Raw genomic sequence first — 18,129 nt, 5'->3', positions numbered from 1 at the left:
AAACTAGCGCACTAAGGATGCAAATACAACATCCTACAGTGCAGATTTGGTCCCAGGACCAGCCCACTTAGTTTCTAGGACCATTATCCATCAGGATAATGATGAACAGAAAACCATGTAAATTCCCTGCTTGGCTATTTATTAAGGTGTTCTTTTATAATATGGTGATCTGATGCTATTTTTTGCTGGTACTTATCTTGCTCTTACCAACCTACACACATCTCTTTGTACTCCTAACTGCACATTTTTGCTCCCCCACCTTCACTGCTTCCCTTTTACTGTACTCAGGTCACTGTCAACTCAGGTCACTAATCTGGCAGATTCAGCAATAGGAAATAAATTGTTTTGCAACAGATCCGTGACTCAAATCGACTCATTGTGCAGTGAGTACCAGGGCTTGACCCAGAAAGAGATGAAAATTGTGCGGCCTGAAGTCATAGAACCACAGAATCGTTAAGGTTGCAAAAGACCTCCAAGATCCTCTGGTCCAACCATCCTCCTACCACCAATGTCACCCACCAAACCATGTCCCTGAGCACCACGTCCAACCTCTCCTTGAACACCCCCAAGGACTGTGACTCCACCACCTCCCTGGGCAACCCATTCCAATGCCTGACTATTTCTGAGAAGAAGTGTATCAATATTATGAAAATATGAAGCCATCGGTTCATACACTGCCTTATGATAATATTGCATATTGATTATAGCAGTATTATGATATTAATAAATATGAAATTTACTTCTATTATTGCATTAAATTTCTATTTTCAACATAGCATATCACAGTTTGATATTGTTATGAGAAATAAGGAAGGTCAAGGTCAAGTCGAAGTTCTTTGCATGGGATCCCGTACTTTGAAGGCAATTAAATTATTCCAGCTGTATCATGTAAGACCGAGCACATGCTATGGCATCAGTTAAAAGGGAGTAAATTCTGGTTGCCCGTCTGCTCTTTTGGTGTTGCCCATGGCACTACGAGCCGTGCCTAGCAGTGTGCTCCAGGCAGACACCGGACCTGATAACCCACTAATAACCTAACTGCGAGGTGACAGTGCTTGTGTCCAGAGCAGGGCTACGAAGCTGGTGAAGGGCCTGGCACACAAGTCCTGTGAGGAGCGGCTGAGGGAGCTGGGGTTGTTTGGTCTGGGGAACAGGAGGCTCAGGGGAGACCTTATTGCTTTCTACAGGTACCTGAAAGGAAGGTGTAGGGAGCTGGGGGTCGGCCTCTTCTCACAGATAACTAGTGATAGGACCAGAGGGAATGGCCTCAAGTTGTGCCAGGGGAGGTTCAGGCTGGAAATGAGGAGACATTTCTTCTCAGAAAGAGCGGTCAGGCGTTGGGACGGGTTGCCCAGGGAGGTGGTGGAGTCACCGTGGGTGACACTGGTGGTAGGGGGATGGCTGGACCAGATGATCTTGAAGGTCTTTTCCAGCCTTAGTGATTCCGTGATCGCTGTGATCAGTGCCCCACAAACACGCCTTCCCAGAGCAGGGCGAGCTGTGGCGGCGCTGCTCGGCGCCGGCTTCTCCTCCTCCGCCCCGCCAGAGGGCGGCCCTGCGGCGGCGGGCAGGGCCGTGCCGGGCCGGGCCGGGCCGTGAGGGAGCGGGCGGCGGCCATGGCCGTGCTGCTGGAGACCACGGTGGGCGACCTGGTCATCGACCTCTACACGGAGGAGCGGCCCCGCGGTACGAGCGCGGCCGGGGGCGGCTTCGCGTCGGCGAACGGGCCCGGGGGGCGCCGGCTCCGTGGGCACGGCCCGGCCCGGCCCGGCCGCCTCAGGCCTCCGCGGGCGGCTCGGCGGTGTGCGCCTCCGGGGCTGCGGGACGGAGGTCTGCCTGGTAGCGGCATGTTCGTTACCCACGGGGGGCACAGAAACGGGGCCGTCCCGGGGCGTTGGAAATGGGGCAGCCGGGGTCTGCCTTCCCCGGGGGGGTGGGGGAAAGGTTGGCTGCCGAGAGCATCTCTGACAGCTGGTAGGTCCTAACAGGTCTGCCCCAAAAGCAGCTTCGTACGCGCTGAATCCGTTACACCTGTACTTATTATATGCACGATCCTCTTCAGTAAACGTCAGTATGATTTCTTACAGCTTGTCTGAATTTTCTGAAGCTCTGCAAAATCAAGTACTACAACTATTGTCTTATTTACAATGTACAGGTGAGTATTCTCAGTTCTATATATTTTACCTTGGCTTAAGTTCACAAATACAACAACAACATCTTATGTGTTCTGCTTTGTGACAGAGGGACTTTATTATACAAACTGGTGACCCCATGGGAACCGGCCGTGGAGGCGAGTCTGTATTTTGGTAAGTAAAACACGTTTGTGCTGCTTCACCAACAGAGAAGTCATATGGGAGCAAAGGGTCCTGCTTAGGTTGTCTTCAGCTCTTTCGAGGCATAATCACTGATGGGAAGAAAAAATATTGGTGCGTAGGTTTCTTCAGCTATTATAGCCAAATACTTCTTAAATTCTTACACTGTCCTCAACCATTGAGATGTTTTTTCTGGACAGTATTCTATCTCTGACCTTAGAAATAAAGCTATAGTAAGTTGTATGTAAATTTCTGCTTAATTAAAAGTGAGCAAACAACTAGGTTTGGTTTTGTGGGATGAGTATCATAACTAACTGCTCCATAGAAGGCACAGTCATTAGCAGTTTGTTACTACTTTTATTTTTGTAACAAAATATATTTAATTGAGCAAGAGGGGAACACAGAGGCTATGCTTGATTTCCTGTGTGCAAGAAAGCAATAGTGTTGCCCTAAAAATTGACTTGTTGAAAATGTTAGCAGTCATAAACGTAGAAGTTGAAGAAGTTCAAACAGTAAGGTGGAACTTAGCAAAGTGCGTATGTTCTGTACGTTTCCTTTAAAATTGATATTAAAAATAGAATTAAAATTGCATAGTAGAACTAAAAACCCGGGGTGCTGAGGAACATGGTATACAGAGATAAATAGCTCAGTTTGAACAGAACCAGTGTTGCTAGACCAATGTTGATGTTTGTAAGTCTGGTCTGTCAGAGCCTTTAAAATAGAAAACCTTGATGTGGAACTGTTGTGATCCTGGAAGCGGTTTAATTGTGCTAAGCAAATGCAAATCTTACATGCTTGCCAGACCTGACCTGTCTCTGCACATGAGTAGATCAAGTTCATTTTCACATTCTTTTCTATTATAGGGATTGTTTTGGTCTTCTTCTGAGGCCTGATAGTATGGCAGATACGGAAGGAGAGTGCGATAAGAGATTGGCAGATACTGTTCTGCTGCTAGCATGGGGAGTGGCAATATTTCATTTCCACCTGTTCATTACTGCTGAAATCCACAGAATTGGGCTTTCTGTTCTTGCTACCTAGGAAACTGATGCAGGCAAACTTTGACTTGAGTCTTCTCTTCATAAAGACCTACAACAGTTTATCAAAATAAGTTCAAACACAACATTGTTCCTTATATGTGGGCAAAACTGTGTATTGACCATGCCTCTGTCAATTATGGAGTAAGGTAAAAATCAGGGACAGACTTTAAAAATTAAAAATGTTTTGATGATTTGCTGTATTCTGTATATCTTAAATTACTGCGTACAGTCCTGTATATATGATGAACTTAGTTTACACGCAGATATGGTGGCTTTCTGTTTGTCTTGAAGGAGAAACTGAAAGCATAAATTGCTACACTTTTAAAGTGTTGGCTTAATTTTTCTGATGGAACCTTCTTATCAAAATACGTACTCCCTTCAGGCCCTAGAAGAATACTGTATGCTGCACTAAAAAACACAAACAAGCTGTCACAAAAAAAAAAATCTCTGTGAAATGCTTCAGAGAAAAGTCTGTTATCTGTAATATAAAGTGAACTGTATAACTGTACTGGTACATAAAAATGTGCGCATTGCGCCAATGTAAAAAAAAAAAAGTTTCATTTACTGTTTTATGGCATTTTTAAATCTCACTTTTTAATATCTGTTTGCTTTATAACATATAACATATTTTCCATGTATTTTCAGTCAACTGTATGGTGATCAAGCCAGATTTTTTGAGGCAGAAAAAGTGCCGAGAATTAAGCACAAGAAAAAAGGAACCGTGTCAATGGTGAACAATGGCAGTGATCAGCACGGATCACAGGTCAGTATGCAGAGTTGGGAAGTCTTGGTGCACGTCTCAGTAAGAAAAATGAAAATTCCTTGAATTTGCAAAAAGGGCATAACAACAATGATGTCATCTCAAGAGCATCATCTTGTAATATGGTCAAAAGGCATGTACAAAAAGGGCCATAGATAAGTACTTTTCATGGTGTTCCAGGTGCAAATAGGCATTTGATTACGGAGAAGAAAGAGGTTGAGATGCTCTGATTCAAATCCTGTCCTAGCTCAAATTTATAAATTTTGTTAGAATTCAGTCCCCTTTATTTTTTTTTTTGTTTATTCATTTTTGTTGATACTTTTATGTAATTTTGCAAATCTTACAGAGTAAGATTAAGCAAGAACAAATCCTGTAGTTAGATGGACTTGTAAAGCGGAGAACTTGGTTTTTAGAATAATCTTAAAACTTTCCAATTATAACTTCATCTTAGTTTGGAAACTGAAATCACAGCTTTCTCTGTATGATTACATTAAAGTGTGCATTACGACAATGTAAATGTATAGTTTTATCTGAGTGCAAGTTTTATTTCTTCCCACACCAAAAAAATTATTATAAAACAGTTTCTGAAATTGATGTTGTTCCCTGTTCAAGTGCACAAAGCTTTTTCTATAGGTATATTTAAAGCTCTAATCTCATAGAACTATACTATTTCTGAATAATTATTTTAGATGCATTGTCACTTTTATGTATTAAAATGCCTTACTTGAAATATCCATACATTTGAATTAATTTTTTTTCATGAAGAAAGAGCAACTTAAAAAAAAACACCTATGGTTTTATTACAGCTAGAACTTGTTATAATATACGGAGTTAATTTTCCTGCTTTCTAAGTATAAAATTGTTGGTAGGTGTTTTTTTAGGAAGAAGCAATGGCATTTGTATTTACATTTAAGAATGAAGTCAGGAAGAGGCTTTTTTTTTTTTTTTTTCCACCTGGATTCCAGTGAGAGTTTTATCTCTCCTAAGGTAAAACTGAAGCCCTCATTTTTTTCCATTTACTGTTACTGATTTTGTATCTTTTTTTTGTAGTTTCTTATTACAACAGGGGAAAACCTGGATTACCTCGATGGTGTGCATACAGTATTTGGAGAAGTGACTGAAGGCATGGATGTATTGAAGACAATTAATGAAACCTTTGTGGATAAGGATTTTATCCCATATCAAGATATCAGGTGTGACTGCATTTAACTTCCCGTTTTGGAGGATTATACTATAATTAACACATCTATCTTTTTGGAAACTAAATCGATAGGGCAATGTTAGGTGACTTGTACATGGTATCTAAAATACTCTTTTATTGCAGTATTATTGGTAAAATGCTGTATGATTCTGCCTTTACAGGAATTTGAATTTCTTCTCAAAGTAACTTAGTATTTATTATGGAAGTCTGTCGTGAGTTGATATGAGCTGTAAGCCAGAAATCTGAGCGTTTGTGTAGGCATGTGTTTTCAGATGGACTCCATATCTTCATGGAGTCTTTAAGAGCTATGTGAACTTGCAGGAACAGGGATGGAATTGTTGTCCTGCCTGAACCGTAAGACAATTTGAGCAAAATAATTGGTGTAGTTGCTCTAAGGAGTTTTGTTCCATTTGTATGATTCTTTTAATAGTGATTTCTAGATTTAAGTAGTACAAGGAATTAGATGGCAGCAAAAAAGTGCAACATTACTTGATATTAGACTTTACTAGGCTATGTATTAGTCTGGAAAGAGTAAATGAGAAAATAAGCAGCTACTACAATAAGAAAAATTATAAGAAAATGTGCACCTACCTTGCCTTTATAAAAGCATTGATTCTAGTATTTACAGGTATGCAGGATGTTTGGCTTTTTATGGTGTAACTGAGAATCAGCAGGGCTGCTTTCCTATTACTGGGGTAAAGAGAGTTTTATTTGCTTGTGGCTGATTCTGGTCTTGATGTTGTTTTCTATTAGGATTAATCATACAGTAATTTTAGATGATCCCTTTGATGATCCACCTGGCTTGTCTATTCCTGATCGCTCACCAGAACCTACTAAGGAACAGCTAGATGTGAGTATTTGTGATAGCTTCTTGGGGAAAGTTGAAAGAAAGAATTTAGTAAATAGATCCCTGTTAGTCGCAGAGTTAGCAGAGACTGGTCAAAATAAGAACCTGTCCTTAATACTTTGTGAAAGTATTGGGGGGTGGCCAAGTGGAAGGCAGAAGGCATCCAAGTAAGATTCGGAAAATGAGAGTATGTTTTGGCCATGGATTGCTATTAACTAGTTTTTCCCTTCAATTTTTTTCAGAGTGGCAGAATAGGAGCAGATGAAGAAATTGATGACTTGAAAGGACGGTCTGCAGATGAAATAGAAGAAGTTCAGGCAGAAAAAGAAGCGAAAACTCGTGCCATTCTTCTGGAGATGGTGAACATCTTTTTGTATTTACCTTTACCTGAAGAGATGAAAAATTTAGTGTACTAACATCTCTGACAGCACATTGTGTGCTTAAGATCTTTTCTGGAATCTGTTTCTTACTTGTGTTACTTTGCTTCTTCCTGTTACGACACTAATGTACATTTACCTTTTTATTAGCATATTAAGTAAAAGGTGGAGATAAATTGTTTGTGTATCTATCACTAGTCTTTTATTCAGGTTTCGTAAAGAAGTGCTGCAATTCAACAGGAGGTGGTGTGTGTATTTGTGTTTTCCTCTGGAACTTAGGTTGCTGGCTCTAATGAGGGAATTTTGATCAGAGATTGCAAACATCAAGGTTGTGCATACTGTAAGCAAGTGTTGTCTCCTAGTAAGCATGAATGCTGCCTCCCTTCCATCTATCTGAACAAAGTTGTGTAATTGTCATCCTTATCAAGTAGGGCGAACTGAAATTTAGGATAGTTGTTGCCAGACTTCAAGGCAGTTTGAGTTTGTCTTAGGTACAGATAGAAACTGAAGAATGGATCCAGTCCATTCTATTTTTGAAACAGAGTGGCTCTAAAAGTACACTTTCACCATTTATTCTAAAAAGGAAAGAAAAGAGTGATGCTTTTCATCAATTAGAACTGAGTATTGTTAAGTTATGAACAGGGAAAGCAAGGTGGGAAATTATTTATGACTTTCCTGAAATCCCAGTGGTGGAATCGCAAATACATTAATTGTTTCTAGGTTCTTTAGAAAATACTCTTATTGTGACATTGAGTGAGAAAAATACTGTGTTCGTTTTTAATTTTGTGATAGGAATGTGTCTGAAATCATCCACAAGACGTGTTGCCAGTGTGCTTGTGGCAGTAAAATATAGAGAACTTCAGGCAGAAGTGATGAAGGTCTGTTTCTGTATCCCACAGGTGGGAGACTTACCAGATGCAGAAGTCAAGCCACCAGAAAACGTGCTGTTTGTTTGTAAACTGAATCCCGTGACCACGGATGAAGACCTAGAGATAATATTTTCACGATTTGGTCCAATTAAAAGGTAATTATTATAATGTGAAGAAGAGAACCTTCTTTGTTGAAACTGAACTTTACACCCATCAGTCTATTTAGGTTTGACTGTTAAGTAGTATTCTGGTGTCTCTGGAGATCAAAAAGACAGTGAAGTGAAACCTACTTTACTACAGCTCTCTATCGTATACCCTCAGATCATCTTTTTTCTGGCTAAGAGTACAAGCCAGCATAGTTTGTAGAGGAATTTGCCTTACCTCGTTTCTGTTTTCTCAGCTTTTTTCTGTTCTTTTGTTTTCACCTCAAGATGAGAGGAACAGAACTGCATACAGTATTAAAGAAGTTACAGAGTTAGAGTGGCACAGTAGTATTCCCCACTTTGCTCTCAACACCTTTTCTAATTATTCCTAGAGCTGTAAATGCTTTATAACCTGTACTTTTATCAAATAGGTCATTTCACAAAAAAAATTCTTACAGATTTTAGAATCTTACTCTTTAGTGCTAATTGCCAACTCAGAGCCTTTTTCACAGTGCAGTTAGGATCCCCTCACCCATGCTCATCCTCTTGCATTTATCTATGTTGAATATCATTTGCTCTTTTGTTATTCAGTTGAACTCCTAGGAACTTTGCATTTTTTTTTTCAGTCTTTATTTTTATCATCTTTAACAATTTAGTATCCTTAGCAAACTCCATGGGTGACCTCCTTGCTTCCTCAATGAGAACTGACTATTTACTTATTATTTTTTATTATTAAATTTAAATTAAATTTTATTAAATAAATAAATTATTATTATTATTAATATTATATTACCCTGCCTTGCACATTTTTATCAATACAAAGATCTTTCTTATGCCATTACTGCTTAATTTCACTAAAACCCTTTGGTGCAGGAGTTTCTTAGAATTTCCAGAGGGATTTCAAAGTGGCTCACTGTCTTGCATAGGCATGTTGACCCTTTCAAAGAACTTTAGTTAGGTTTATTCAGATGGTCTTGGGTAGGTCCTATTTATTCAGATGCCCACTAAGTCAGTTCTGTGCCAAGTTTCTACAAGTTTGTGCAGTAGTGGCAACAGGCACGCAGATCTGCAGTCTACCAGATCTTTCACTACACTCCGTAGTGTGTGTGCGTGTGTCTGATACTGTGTTCGCCATCCTTACAACTGGAGCAGATCTACTGGATATCGTAGAGATCTTTTACACCTTTTCTTTTCCTCTATCAGTTTGTTTAATAAACTCTTTTGCAGACCTTCCACTTTCAGATAGATCTGATGAATAATTCAACAAGAGAAGTGTTCTTGCATAAGACAGTCCTACCTTCCTCTTAATTAGTGGCTGCTGCAAAGAATTCACACAGCTTGTCTGAACACTCAGTTTCTCCCCCCCTTTTTTTTTGTCTTGATCATCTTTTGAATTGTGTATCAAATCCTAATATGTCAACTGCTCAGTGTGCTTAAAGGAGGTTCAAGTCTCACACGAATACCATGTTTACTGCACTTGTTGCCTGTTTGACTTCCTTCAACATATTGTAGTCAGAATTCTGATTCTGTATATGAGTATACTGTAATTATTCCCATTTTACTTCTACTGATCCAATACTTCAGGCTTTGTATTTTTCCCCAGTGAACTGCCTGATAAGATTGGCTGCTAGCAATGTGCCTGCTAAGAAGAGAAATTTGCCTGTTTAAACTTTCCTTAAATTATTGTAAAAGCAGAACGTGAGGTTTATTGTCTCTTACTGGTGAAAGGCAAAAACTCAGTCACAAGCAGTACTGTTGGAAAAGAATTTTGTTTCATTAATCCAATAGTTCTACAGTTCTGTCCCTAGTTCTACAATACAATCCCTAGTTCTACAGTTCATCCATAGCTTACAATTCAAGTTAAGGACTTGTGAACTAAGTGTAATAATTACTTACTTCAGTAATATCACATGCACTTTTCCTGTGCAGCAACACCCATGTCAGTAAGGGTCTCAGAATCAAGTGTTAAAATACCTTTGAGGTCTGTTTTTCAGTTTCTTTTATTTTTTTTAAAACTGTTACTCTCCCTTTTAAGCAATACTTACCTGTCCTATGGGTCTTGCTCTGAGAGCACTGACATGTTAATTTCATGCCAATTTTTCAGCTGTGAAGTGATTCGAGACTGGAAGACTGGTGAATCTCTTTGTTACGCTTTCATTGAATTTGAGAAGGTATGTTTTTTAGTTGTGTTGGATGTAGATTCTGCTTACCAAAGTGTATTTTCAGTATACTACCACTAAAGGAGAACAGTGAAATCTTCAAGTGTGGGGTAGCTAACGTTTTCTATTACTGACTAAGTTGCAGAAGTTGTAGGTCCTAAATCAGTCAAAAATCTTTATTCAGCCAAACGATACGAATATGTCCTTAGCTGGTCTTGAAACCAGTGGGTTTAGAGCAGGACCATGTTTTTCTGAGTACATTAGGACTTTCAAACAGTTAGGAAGAGTAAAAGAAGGGAATGCCAGCAGAAAATGGAGGAGTGCTGTATAGAGAGAGGAGGGAGTATGAAAGAAGGTGGATAGGTGTCTACACTACTGTGCTACAGTAATTCCTGGGGTTGTAAATGGTGTTACCTTTATCAACATGCTGCTCTTAACAGTGTGATTGCTAGTAAAAGTTCTCTTGATGGTGCATAGCTTCTTGCTAGAGACTTTCTGATAGCCTTGCTAATCTGTGAGGAAAACTGGAAAACACTGGAAAAGCAAGAACACGTTCCTTTAGCCTATTGTGTACTTAAAATGGAACTTCTGTGAGTTGCTGTTGTCCCTGGCAAATTTTTAAAGAGATGAAATGAAAAAAATGTAATTTAAAATGTTTACATTGGGACAAAGCATAACTATTTCTTTTGAAATAACACAATGCACAAACTGTTGTGGTTTACGCAATTTTAAAAAAAAAAGCATATGAGACGTGTTCATTGGGAAATGTACACCACTGAGCAGTTGAGTTTGTGTTTGAGCTCTTTGGTGAATACTCCTTTGATATAATCATGACTCAAAAATTTCTGGAAATGTTAATATCAGGAGGAAGACTGTGAGAAAGCCTATTTCAAAATGGACAACGTGCTAATAGATGACAGACGGATACATGTGGATTTTAGCCAATCTGTTGCAAAGATTAAGTGGAAAGGAAAAGGTAAGTACACGTGATTTTTGACCCTCGCAATTGAATAAGCCATGACTTCTAAACTATAAGTATTTATGTAAAGAGAAGCAATTGTTAAGAGCTTAAATCATCTCATCTTCCAGGATGTAAATTTTCCTGGCAATATAGTGCGATAGAGCAACAAGGTTTCTAGCTCTTCTCTTCGCTACTGCTACATGTACTGGCTAGATCAGAAACAAAAAAATTGCATTACCATGGATTGCCTTTCAACAGATATGTTTTTTCAGGTAAATCATATGTTCCTATATCAAGCTTTAAAAGTGGTGCCTTTGAAGGTGCTTATCAGCAACATTAATATGGCAGTACCTTGTTGCTTTCTAGTTCCATTATTCACTGTATGACAGTTGGGTGTACGCAAGAAAAAGTGAACATTCAGGCCAGGGCTTTCCTCTCTTCATCTCCTCTATATCAAGCAGACTGTATAGCTTGTATGTTTAAAAAACAAAACAGTTTCAGATGTTTGAGGATATTTGGGGCTATTTCTGACCCAGCCAGTTAATCTTGCAGTTTCAAGCATGACCGGGCGATGGCAGCATGTTGCCATAGCATAGCACATCGGTCTGTGAGCTGCTGTTGCCAACTGAATGGGTGGAAAATGAGATTGGTGATGCCCCTCTTAAGACATAATGATTTTTTGATAGCTTAGGAATTCAGGTGGAGAGCTGTAGCTGTCTCAGAGGTTTCCCTTTGTGCATCCCAGAGCAAAAGGTCATTTAATAGTGAGAATACTCATAGGCTTTTACAGTAACAGTAGTGTATCATAAGACCTGTAATCAAAGAGGGACTAAACCAGTTACTAAACCCTGCTTTGTGATCCTGTTCGTGCTTTGTCTCTACTGGATGTGATTGAGGAGAAAGCCATAATTTGTTTAATGAGATCTGCAAGCAAGAGAAGCACAGAATCATGACTTGCCCTACCCTTTTCTACTCTGTTATCCAGATGTTAATGTTGTTCTTGGAACTGTATGAATCCCTGTAGGGTTGGGAAGATCCCTTGATTGCTTTTTTAGTTGCAGTGAGTTGAATATATTTTTCTGTCGACAGGTGGGCAGTATACCAAGGATGATTTCAAAGAATATGAAAAGGAACGTGACAGGCCTTCAAAATTTGCTCTGAAAGAGAAGGTGAAACCAAAGCAGGAGTATCCTTTTCCGGTCAAATGTATTTTTTGCACCAAGTAGAGTTTATGAAAACAGTCTGGAAAAGACTTCTTGTTCTTAAAGCTTGCCAAATGTATATTTTTGCTGCAGCTTCACATAACCATCTGGTGTTTGAGATGGAATTAAACATTTTGCCTTTTTCATTTAATGACGAAGGTGAATTTAATCAAATCAGAATACGCTGTGTGCAGGTAAATAATGTTCCCAGTGTAAAGCCGTGGAGTGACATAAGGCATAACAGAGTTTTAAGGAGTTTCACTTGGGACCTGCTGCATCTGGAATGAGAAAATAGTAGTAAGTAAATCATGTTCTGCAATCCTACTTTGCTTGTGGTGAGCATGAGAGAACAGAAAGCTGTAACTTTTTCAGAGATCTGTAGGTAGGAGGAAAAAAAAGAGAGAGAACTGGGACCTGGCTGTACTGTTTGAATAGGGCAGAATTCAGTCATTTTAACACAGCTGATTATTTCAATACCTGTGTGCCTTCATAAACCACTGTCTGATAAACTGGGGTTTGTTTGCTTCATGAACTTCTGTGTTCTGATATTTATTGATATTAAGTAATAAATATGCCCTTAACCAATACTATCAGTGCCAAGTACGACCTTGTGCTAGAGGAGGAAGAAGAAGAGTCTCAAACAAGTCAGTCGTACCTGGCTAAAAAACAAAAGAAGAAAAAGCATCACCACTCTGAAGATGAAGAGGATGACAAGTGGACCAAAAAACACAAGGTGCTCACCTCTTCTTGCATGAATGATTTAACTTGATACCAGTTTATTTTCCTAGTAAGGGTAAGCCAGGAAAAAGAAGTCTGATTTTGAACTGAAGACCTGGTGTGCAAAGTCCCATAAAATACAGCAGTTGTAAATGTACAGAAGGCTGATGTCAGTGCCTGATTGTGAAAGAGGTTTCCCAAATCTTTCTGGACTTTCGAAGCTTGGCATGTCTGAATGGCTTTTTGCCAAAACGTCCTGAAGAGGCAGTGTAGCCTCTCATAAAGTAGGAGATCTTCAGCACTTTGAACCTGTTGTTCACATGTTCCCAGTCATAAACCAGAAGTTAATGATATTTCATGAATGCAATCTATTTTTTATTTTCTTGCCAGAAGTGCGTGTTGGCTTGCTCCCATGTGGAATCAGAAACACTGTCTCTTTGAATTGTCTGTTTATTTTTTTCTTAATTGTTTTGGAAATATTTGCGCGACATCTCTGTGCGGGTTTACTTGCATCTGTACAGCGCTGTAGGACTCGGGCTGTGGAGGAGATTGCCAGAAGACAGCAGTTCTGTCATTCGTTCATTCCACTGCAGCCTGTTCAGTCAGCACTTTCACGTTTCTGTGAACCTGAGGTAGTCAAGATGTTGATGTTTCATGGAAACTGAATGCCTGTAATATCAAGTGCAGAGGTAACTGCTGTTGAAATTTGAGCATTAAGGAGAAATGAGCTAAGTAGTAAAAAAAATATCAATATCTACTGAGTAGAATAGAACAGAATAGTTCAGTTGGAAGGGACCTTCAAAGGTCATCTAGTCCAACTGAGTATGTATTCAGTCCAATTTAGAAAATCAGTAAAGCGACTTGAGCACGGCCGTTTCCAGATGAAATTTGCAGGCAGCTTAGCTGACAAATCCCGCTTAGAACATACAAACTGCCTGTTGTTGTTGTTGTTGTTGTTTTCTTCAATTTATAATTTGGTCATAATCTGGGCAGCTCATAAAAGAACCAGGGAGGGGGGCATGTTCCTGAGGCGGAGACTGTTCAGTGTGAATACTGAGGCCAGCACAAAGCGTAACAGCACGGAAACTTTTCTGTTGAATGGTAGCATTTTTAGTACAGGCAAGCGAGGTGTTTTCCCTTAACCCCATTTTGGAAATAGGTGAAGCCTTTGAGGTAAAAACTTTAAAACAAAACAGCAGTTAACTTTCCACAATCAATTGCCAAAGACCACAGTGACCGTGTTTCATAGATAAGCTTCCATCCTGAGCCCTTAGTAAGTCAGAGATTTTAATTGAGAGAGAGCAGAGTCTTATAATAGGAAGTTCTGGCAACTGAAACTGCAGTTGGTGCTACCAGCTTCAGCTATGACTGAAGGGAAGGGGGTTTTATTTTCTGAATAGTTTCCATGATGTTGAGTTGTTTTTCTGTTCTCTTGCTTTTTCTTTTTCCTTTTTTTTTTTTTTAGTGTAGTTTGACTCATCCCTTTTCTTAGTCTGACACCAATTTCCTGAATCTTCAGTCTCTGTGTTGAAGTTTTAAGAATATATTTTTGAACCTTGTGCTGTTGGCTTGATTCCAGAGGGCTGAAGAGGTAGGGTGCTGTGGCTTGCTTTCAGTAGGTAACAGGATGTGGGTCTGGAGCAAGAGGCTGCACCACTGTGTGGGTTTGTGGATAGGATTTGGCACAGCGTTTTGATTGCTTCTGCTTGAGATCTGTATTATGACTTATTATGACTGTGTTCCCTTCCCAGTTTTCTATGTGTCTTTTCTGGTTGCTTGGATTGTTTATTTTTTAAAATAACTGGTTCTGTGGAGGAGCATAGCCTAACCAGTGGGTTTTTGTTAGAAATAGGGTCTTCCAGACTTTCAGATTTCTGCAGTTCATGGTTTTAGCAACAATATATTGATCTTTCCATTTTTAATCTTCTGCTCTTACTACTTATTGGACGTTGATTAGGTTTGATCAAAATCTCCCTGCTGAAATGGCTGTCTCTATTTGTTTGCTCCTTTTAACCTGTAATTAGTGTGCTTAATGTCTGTAGAGATGGCGTATCTTTATTCTGCTTTTGTGATCCTGGTATTTCAAGCTGATTTACGTTCAAGTGCTGCTTGGCAAGTAACTACTTTTGGCAGAGTCAGCAGTGAACTTCCAGAGCAGTTTCCTCCCCTCTTTTAATAATTCTTTCCTCGTGTGTTCACCAGCACAGTGCTGGATTAAGAAATGGGGTGATTGTCACTCATTTGTTGACTGGTAAGAGGCAGTGATCCTGGATTGAGAAATCTGGGCTTCAGCAGTAAGAAAGAGTCTGTTTTTAAATAGTAATGTTCTTCTGCTTCCAATGGGAGAACAGCATTTTTCTGACTTGGACAGAGCATAAAAGATTCAATTTCAAATACCGTTAGTATTTTTAGTAACTTAGCATTTTAAAAATGTGACCCTTCCCTGTGCCAAAGACTTCAAAAAGGTAGAATCTTGCATAAGGGGAAATATAACTAAATTTTTTTGAGAACAAAGATGCAATTTATCTTAATTACTATAAATGACTTAAATGACTGTATTGTTTGTCTCGACTGTGATCATATTAGCTACTATGACAACCTTTTTGTGGCACTCACAGCTTTAGACATGCCCCGTATACCTTTACATTAAATGCTTCTGCAAAGATCATTGTGCTTATCTGGTGCCATTCCCCTGTGGCTTTTTTTAATCCTTTCAGCAAGTCAGTCTTTTCTGTGACGTTCAGTGCAGGCAATTTGTCATTACTTTCAAGTCTTCACTAGCCTTTTCCCTGCCCTGACTTGCAAATGAGGATTTCTGCTTCTGGCTGGCCAATAGCCCGTCTCTGGTGTTGGCTTTGTAGATGTTCTTTGTAGATGTTCTGCTGAGCGCTGTTCTGGGTTTCTCCTGTTCCTCCTCATGCTCTCTGTCAGCAGCAAACCCCCTGAAGGCAGCAGCACACCAAGCCCACCATCTGTTTTACTGGGCAATGTTTTTGTCTTGTTGTTCTGTTCTACTCCACTGCTGGAGTGTCCACACTCTGGTGGGTACTCAGTTCCTGCCACAGAGAGACCTGGAACCTGGCTTCTTCTCCAAACGTGGAGACCAAGGCTTTCAGGTTCACTAGTAATATATTGGGTAAGAGTTGCTCTTTAAAATAGGGAAATCTGCCCCTCATTCTGAAGATGAATGGACAAAGCTCTTATAAACAGCTTATAAATATTAAAAGCAACACTCCTTTTTGGTTGATTCAGATTTTAAAATCTGTACTGAAATAGAGTTCAACAGTAAAGATGTGGAATAATGTTGGCCATCAGTGAGATTACTGTACTCAGCAACAGCAGAAATTTTTGGTTACGTAGATAAAGATCAAATCTGTGATTATTTATGTACATGTTGCTTTCTGTAACTGATGTCTTTCAGTGTTATCTATGTAATTCTAAAGGCAGTGTTTGCTCTTGGGAGTTTGCTCTGGGAATCACCCTGGTCACTGCCTTTCTGGATAAAAGCTCTGCTTAGAGTAGGGTTTTCACTATTTTGAAAAATAAATAAAACTTGTGTGATCATAAACGTGGTTTGGGTTTTAGCCACACACTGGTGAACGTTACTGCCGTGAGCATTTAGAAAAGTTTAGAGTTTTGAAAAATGAAAATTGTATCTGAAACTAAGAAATACTATATGCAGACCTTTTCCATAGTTCATAAAGATCTGTGTTTACTAGTGTTGTTATTAAAGCCCCACTAAAAATGGTGTCAACCTACTAGAGCATACGTTGATACTAAACTTGTGATCATGCTTTCAAATCAAGTGTCCACCACTTTCTCAATAGCAAGTTGTATTTATATATTCCTGCAGGTTTCTGAGGCCCCCTCTTGTGTTTTGTGTCTCCCTGTATATCTTCGTTGAATAGTAAGAACAAAATAGTTCCTAGCAGTGCTTAAAAACGCCAGCAGGAGTTCACATGTTAAAATTCAGTGCTGTTTATTAAGAAAACCTTTTTGAGTGGACTGAGTGACTTTACAGGGGAAATGGCATCTTTCTAAAGGATCTTGGTTTTTTTGAAACTGCTCTGGCCTGACTGGGTGTTGGTGTCACCACCTAGTCGTTCTAGCCTGTACCGTGTCATCACCTACTAGTGTCACATTTCACAGTGTGAGTAATTCAGCCACCTTTCCTTCATTCACTAATACGCTGTCTCAGTGGTTTCGTACCATCCACCTATCCTGCAGCAAGCAAAGCAGGTGTCCTGCTGGCAGCCACGCTCCTTTGGTACATAACATTTATCTCCAGAGCAAATCCCTCCTGTGCTCTGAACCTGCCAGGCAGGGCCCTCTGTGACGCTATGCAGAAAGCCAGGGAAATCCAATATTTCCTCATTTCTGCCTACCTGGATTTGCAGTGGTTTTTCAGAGAGTATTTGGTGTCTGTGCTCAGACACCACGGCCACATGCAATACATACTTGGTCTCTCCTTTTTTAGGCCATTTAAAACTAAATAGACTCGTACCCCATAGAGTTTATTCTGTGTGTGTGTGTGTATGTAGTTTGGGTCTTCGAAGCAGTGGTGTTCATTGTTCTGAAGCCCATAACTTAGGCCATTAAGGCCATATTTCAGGCAGGTCTTAGAAAGTGGTTTGCATCTTCACGGCACTGGAATGCCTGCGGGGCTTGAACCAAAACTGATCAAACACTTCAATTGCTTATGTAAGAAGTCAAATCCAAAACTGCCTCAGAAGCTGCTGTGATGCCTATGAACAGATTGAGAATATCCGTCTGAGTTGGATCCTTAGTATCACCAGCTTTTGCTCGAGACCCTTAGGAAATACAAGAAGTAGTAGTCTGGCAGGCAGGCTTTTTTCCCTACTGACAAAAGCTGTGGATGTGTCTTGATACAGTTACAGTTTTATTTATGGTGAGTTACCCTTTGCAAATAATCACAGATGTGAATGTTTCAGGTAGTGCCAGCCTTAGACAGCTGAGGAACCATGCTTGGCTCTTCCTAGTTCTCCTCGTGCCTTTGCAGTTTTCCTCTTCTGTCTGTAACTGTGTATGCATCTGATTCCTTTAACAGGATTCTGATCGGAAACATGAAGGAGAGCGCTACAGAGAGAAGACAAAGAGTGAGAAGAAAGACAGGCATCGGAGCCGCAGCCGATCTCAGGAAAGAGGCACCAGTTACAGCAAGCATAAAGACAAATACAGAGAAGATGTCCGACTAAGAGACTGGGATAAAAAGGCAGACAGAAGCAGAAGTCCAAAGAAATCAAAAGACAAAGAGAGGTCCAAGTACAGATGATAGAGGAGAAAAAGAGAAGGGAACTAAAAATGTTTTCTTCCTGCATTTCCACCATTGCTGCCATATGACTGTGCAGGTACTGGTTGAAAGCAGCTATGTTCTGTCGGTGGTTTGGCCTTATGATTCTGTGAATTCCCGGTGTATGACTTGGAGTAAGGCTGGATTCCCAAAAGCTTGTTTCAATAAAGTATTTCACATTAGTGGAATGATTTGAGTCTCCGATAAGGAATGTTGTCTAAAGCTTTTTGGAA

The 18,129-nt window shown here is 39.8% G+C and overlaps 1 protein-coding gene across 1 annotated transcript; it reads left to right on the top strand.

Moving 5' to 3' along the window:
* Positions 1-1,528: 1,528 nt before the first annotated feature.
* PPIL4 (peptidylprolyl isomerase like 4) lies at positions 1,529-18,084 on the top strand. The gene is made up of 13 exons (XM_080588014.1): positions 1,529-1,686; positions 2,088-2,155; positions 2,242-2,306; positions 3,995-4,112; positions 5,160-5,302; positions 6,064-6,160; positions 6,400-6,516; positions 7,434-7,558; positions 9,651-9,717; positions 10,570-10,681; positions 11,756-11,852; positions 12,463-12,601; positions 17,654-18,084. Exons 1-13 carry the CDS (start codon positions 1,617-1,619, stop codon positions 17,876-17,878), a joined length of 1,443 nt encoding a protein of 480 aa, XP_080444140.1. The 5' UTR covers positions 1,529-1,616; the 3' UTR covers positions 17,879-18,084.
* The last annotated feature ends 45 nt before the right edge of the window (positions 18,085-18,129 follow it).

Source organism: Anser brachyrhynchus (assembly GCF_964034855.1).
Source record: "Anser brachyrhynchus genome assembly, chromosome: 3".
NCBI classification, from domain to species: domain Eukaryota; kingdom Metazoa; phylum Chordata; class Aves; order Anseriformes; family Anatidae; genus Anser; species Anser brachyrhynchus.
The sequence above is the reverse complement of the archived record's forward strand: the minus strand, read 5'-3'. Positions and strand labels throughout refer to the sequence as shown.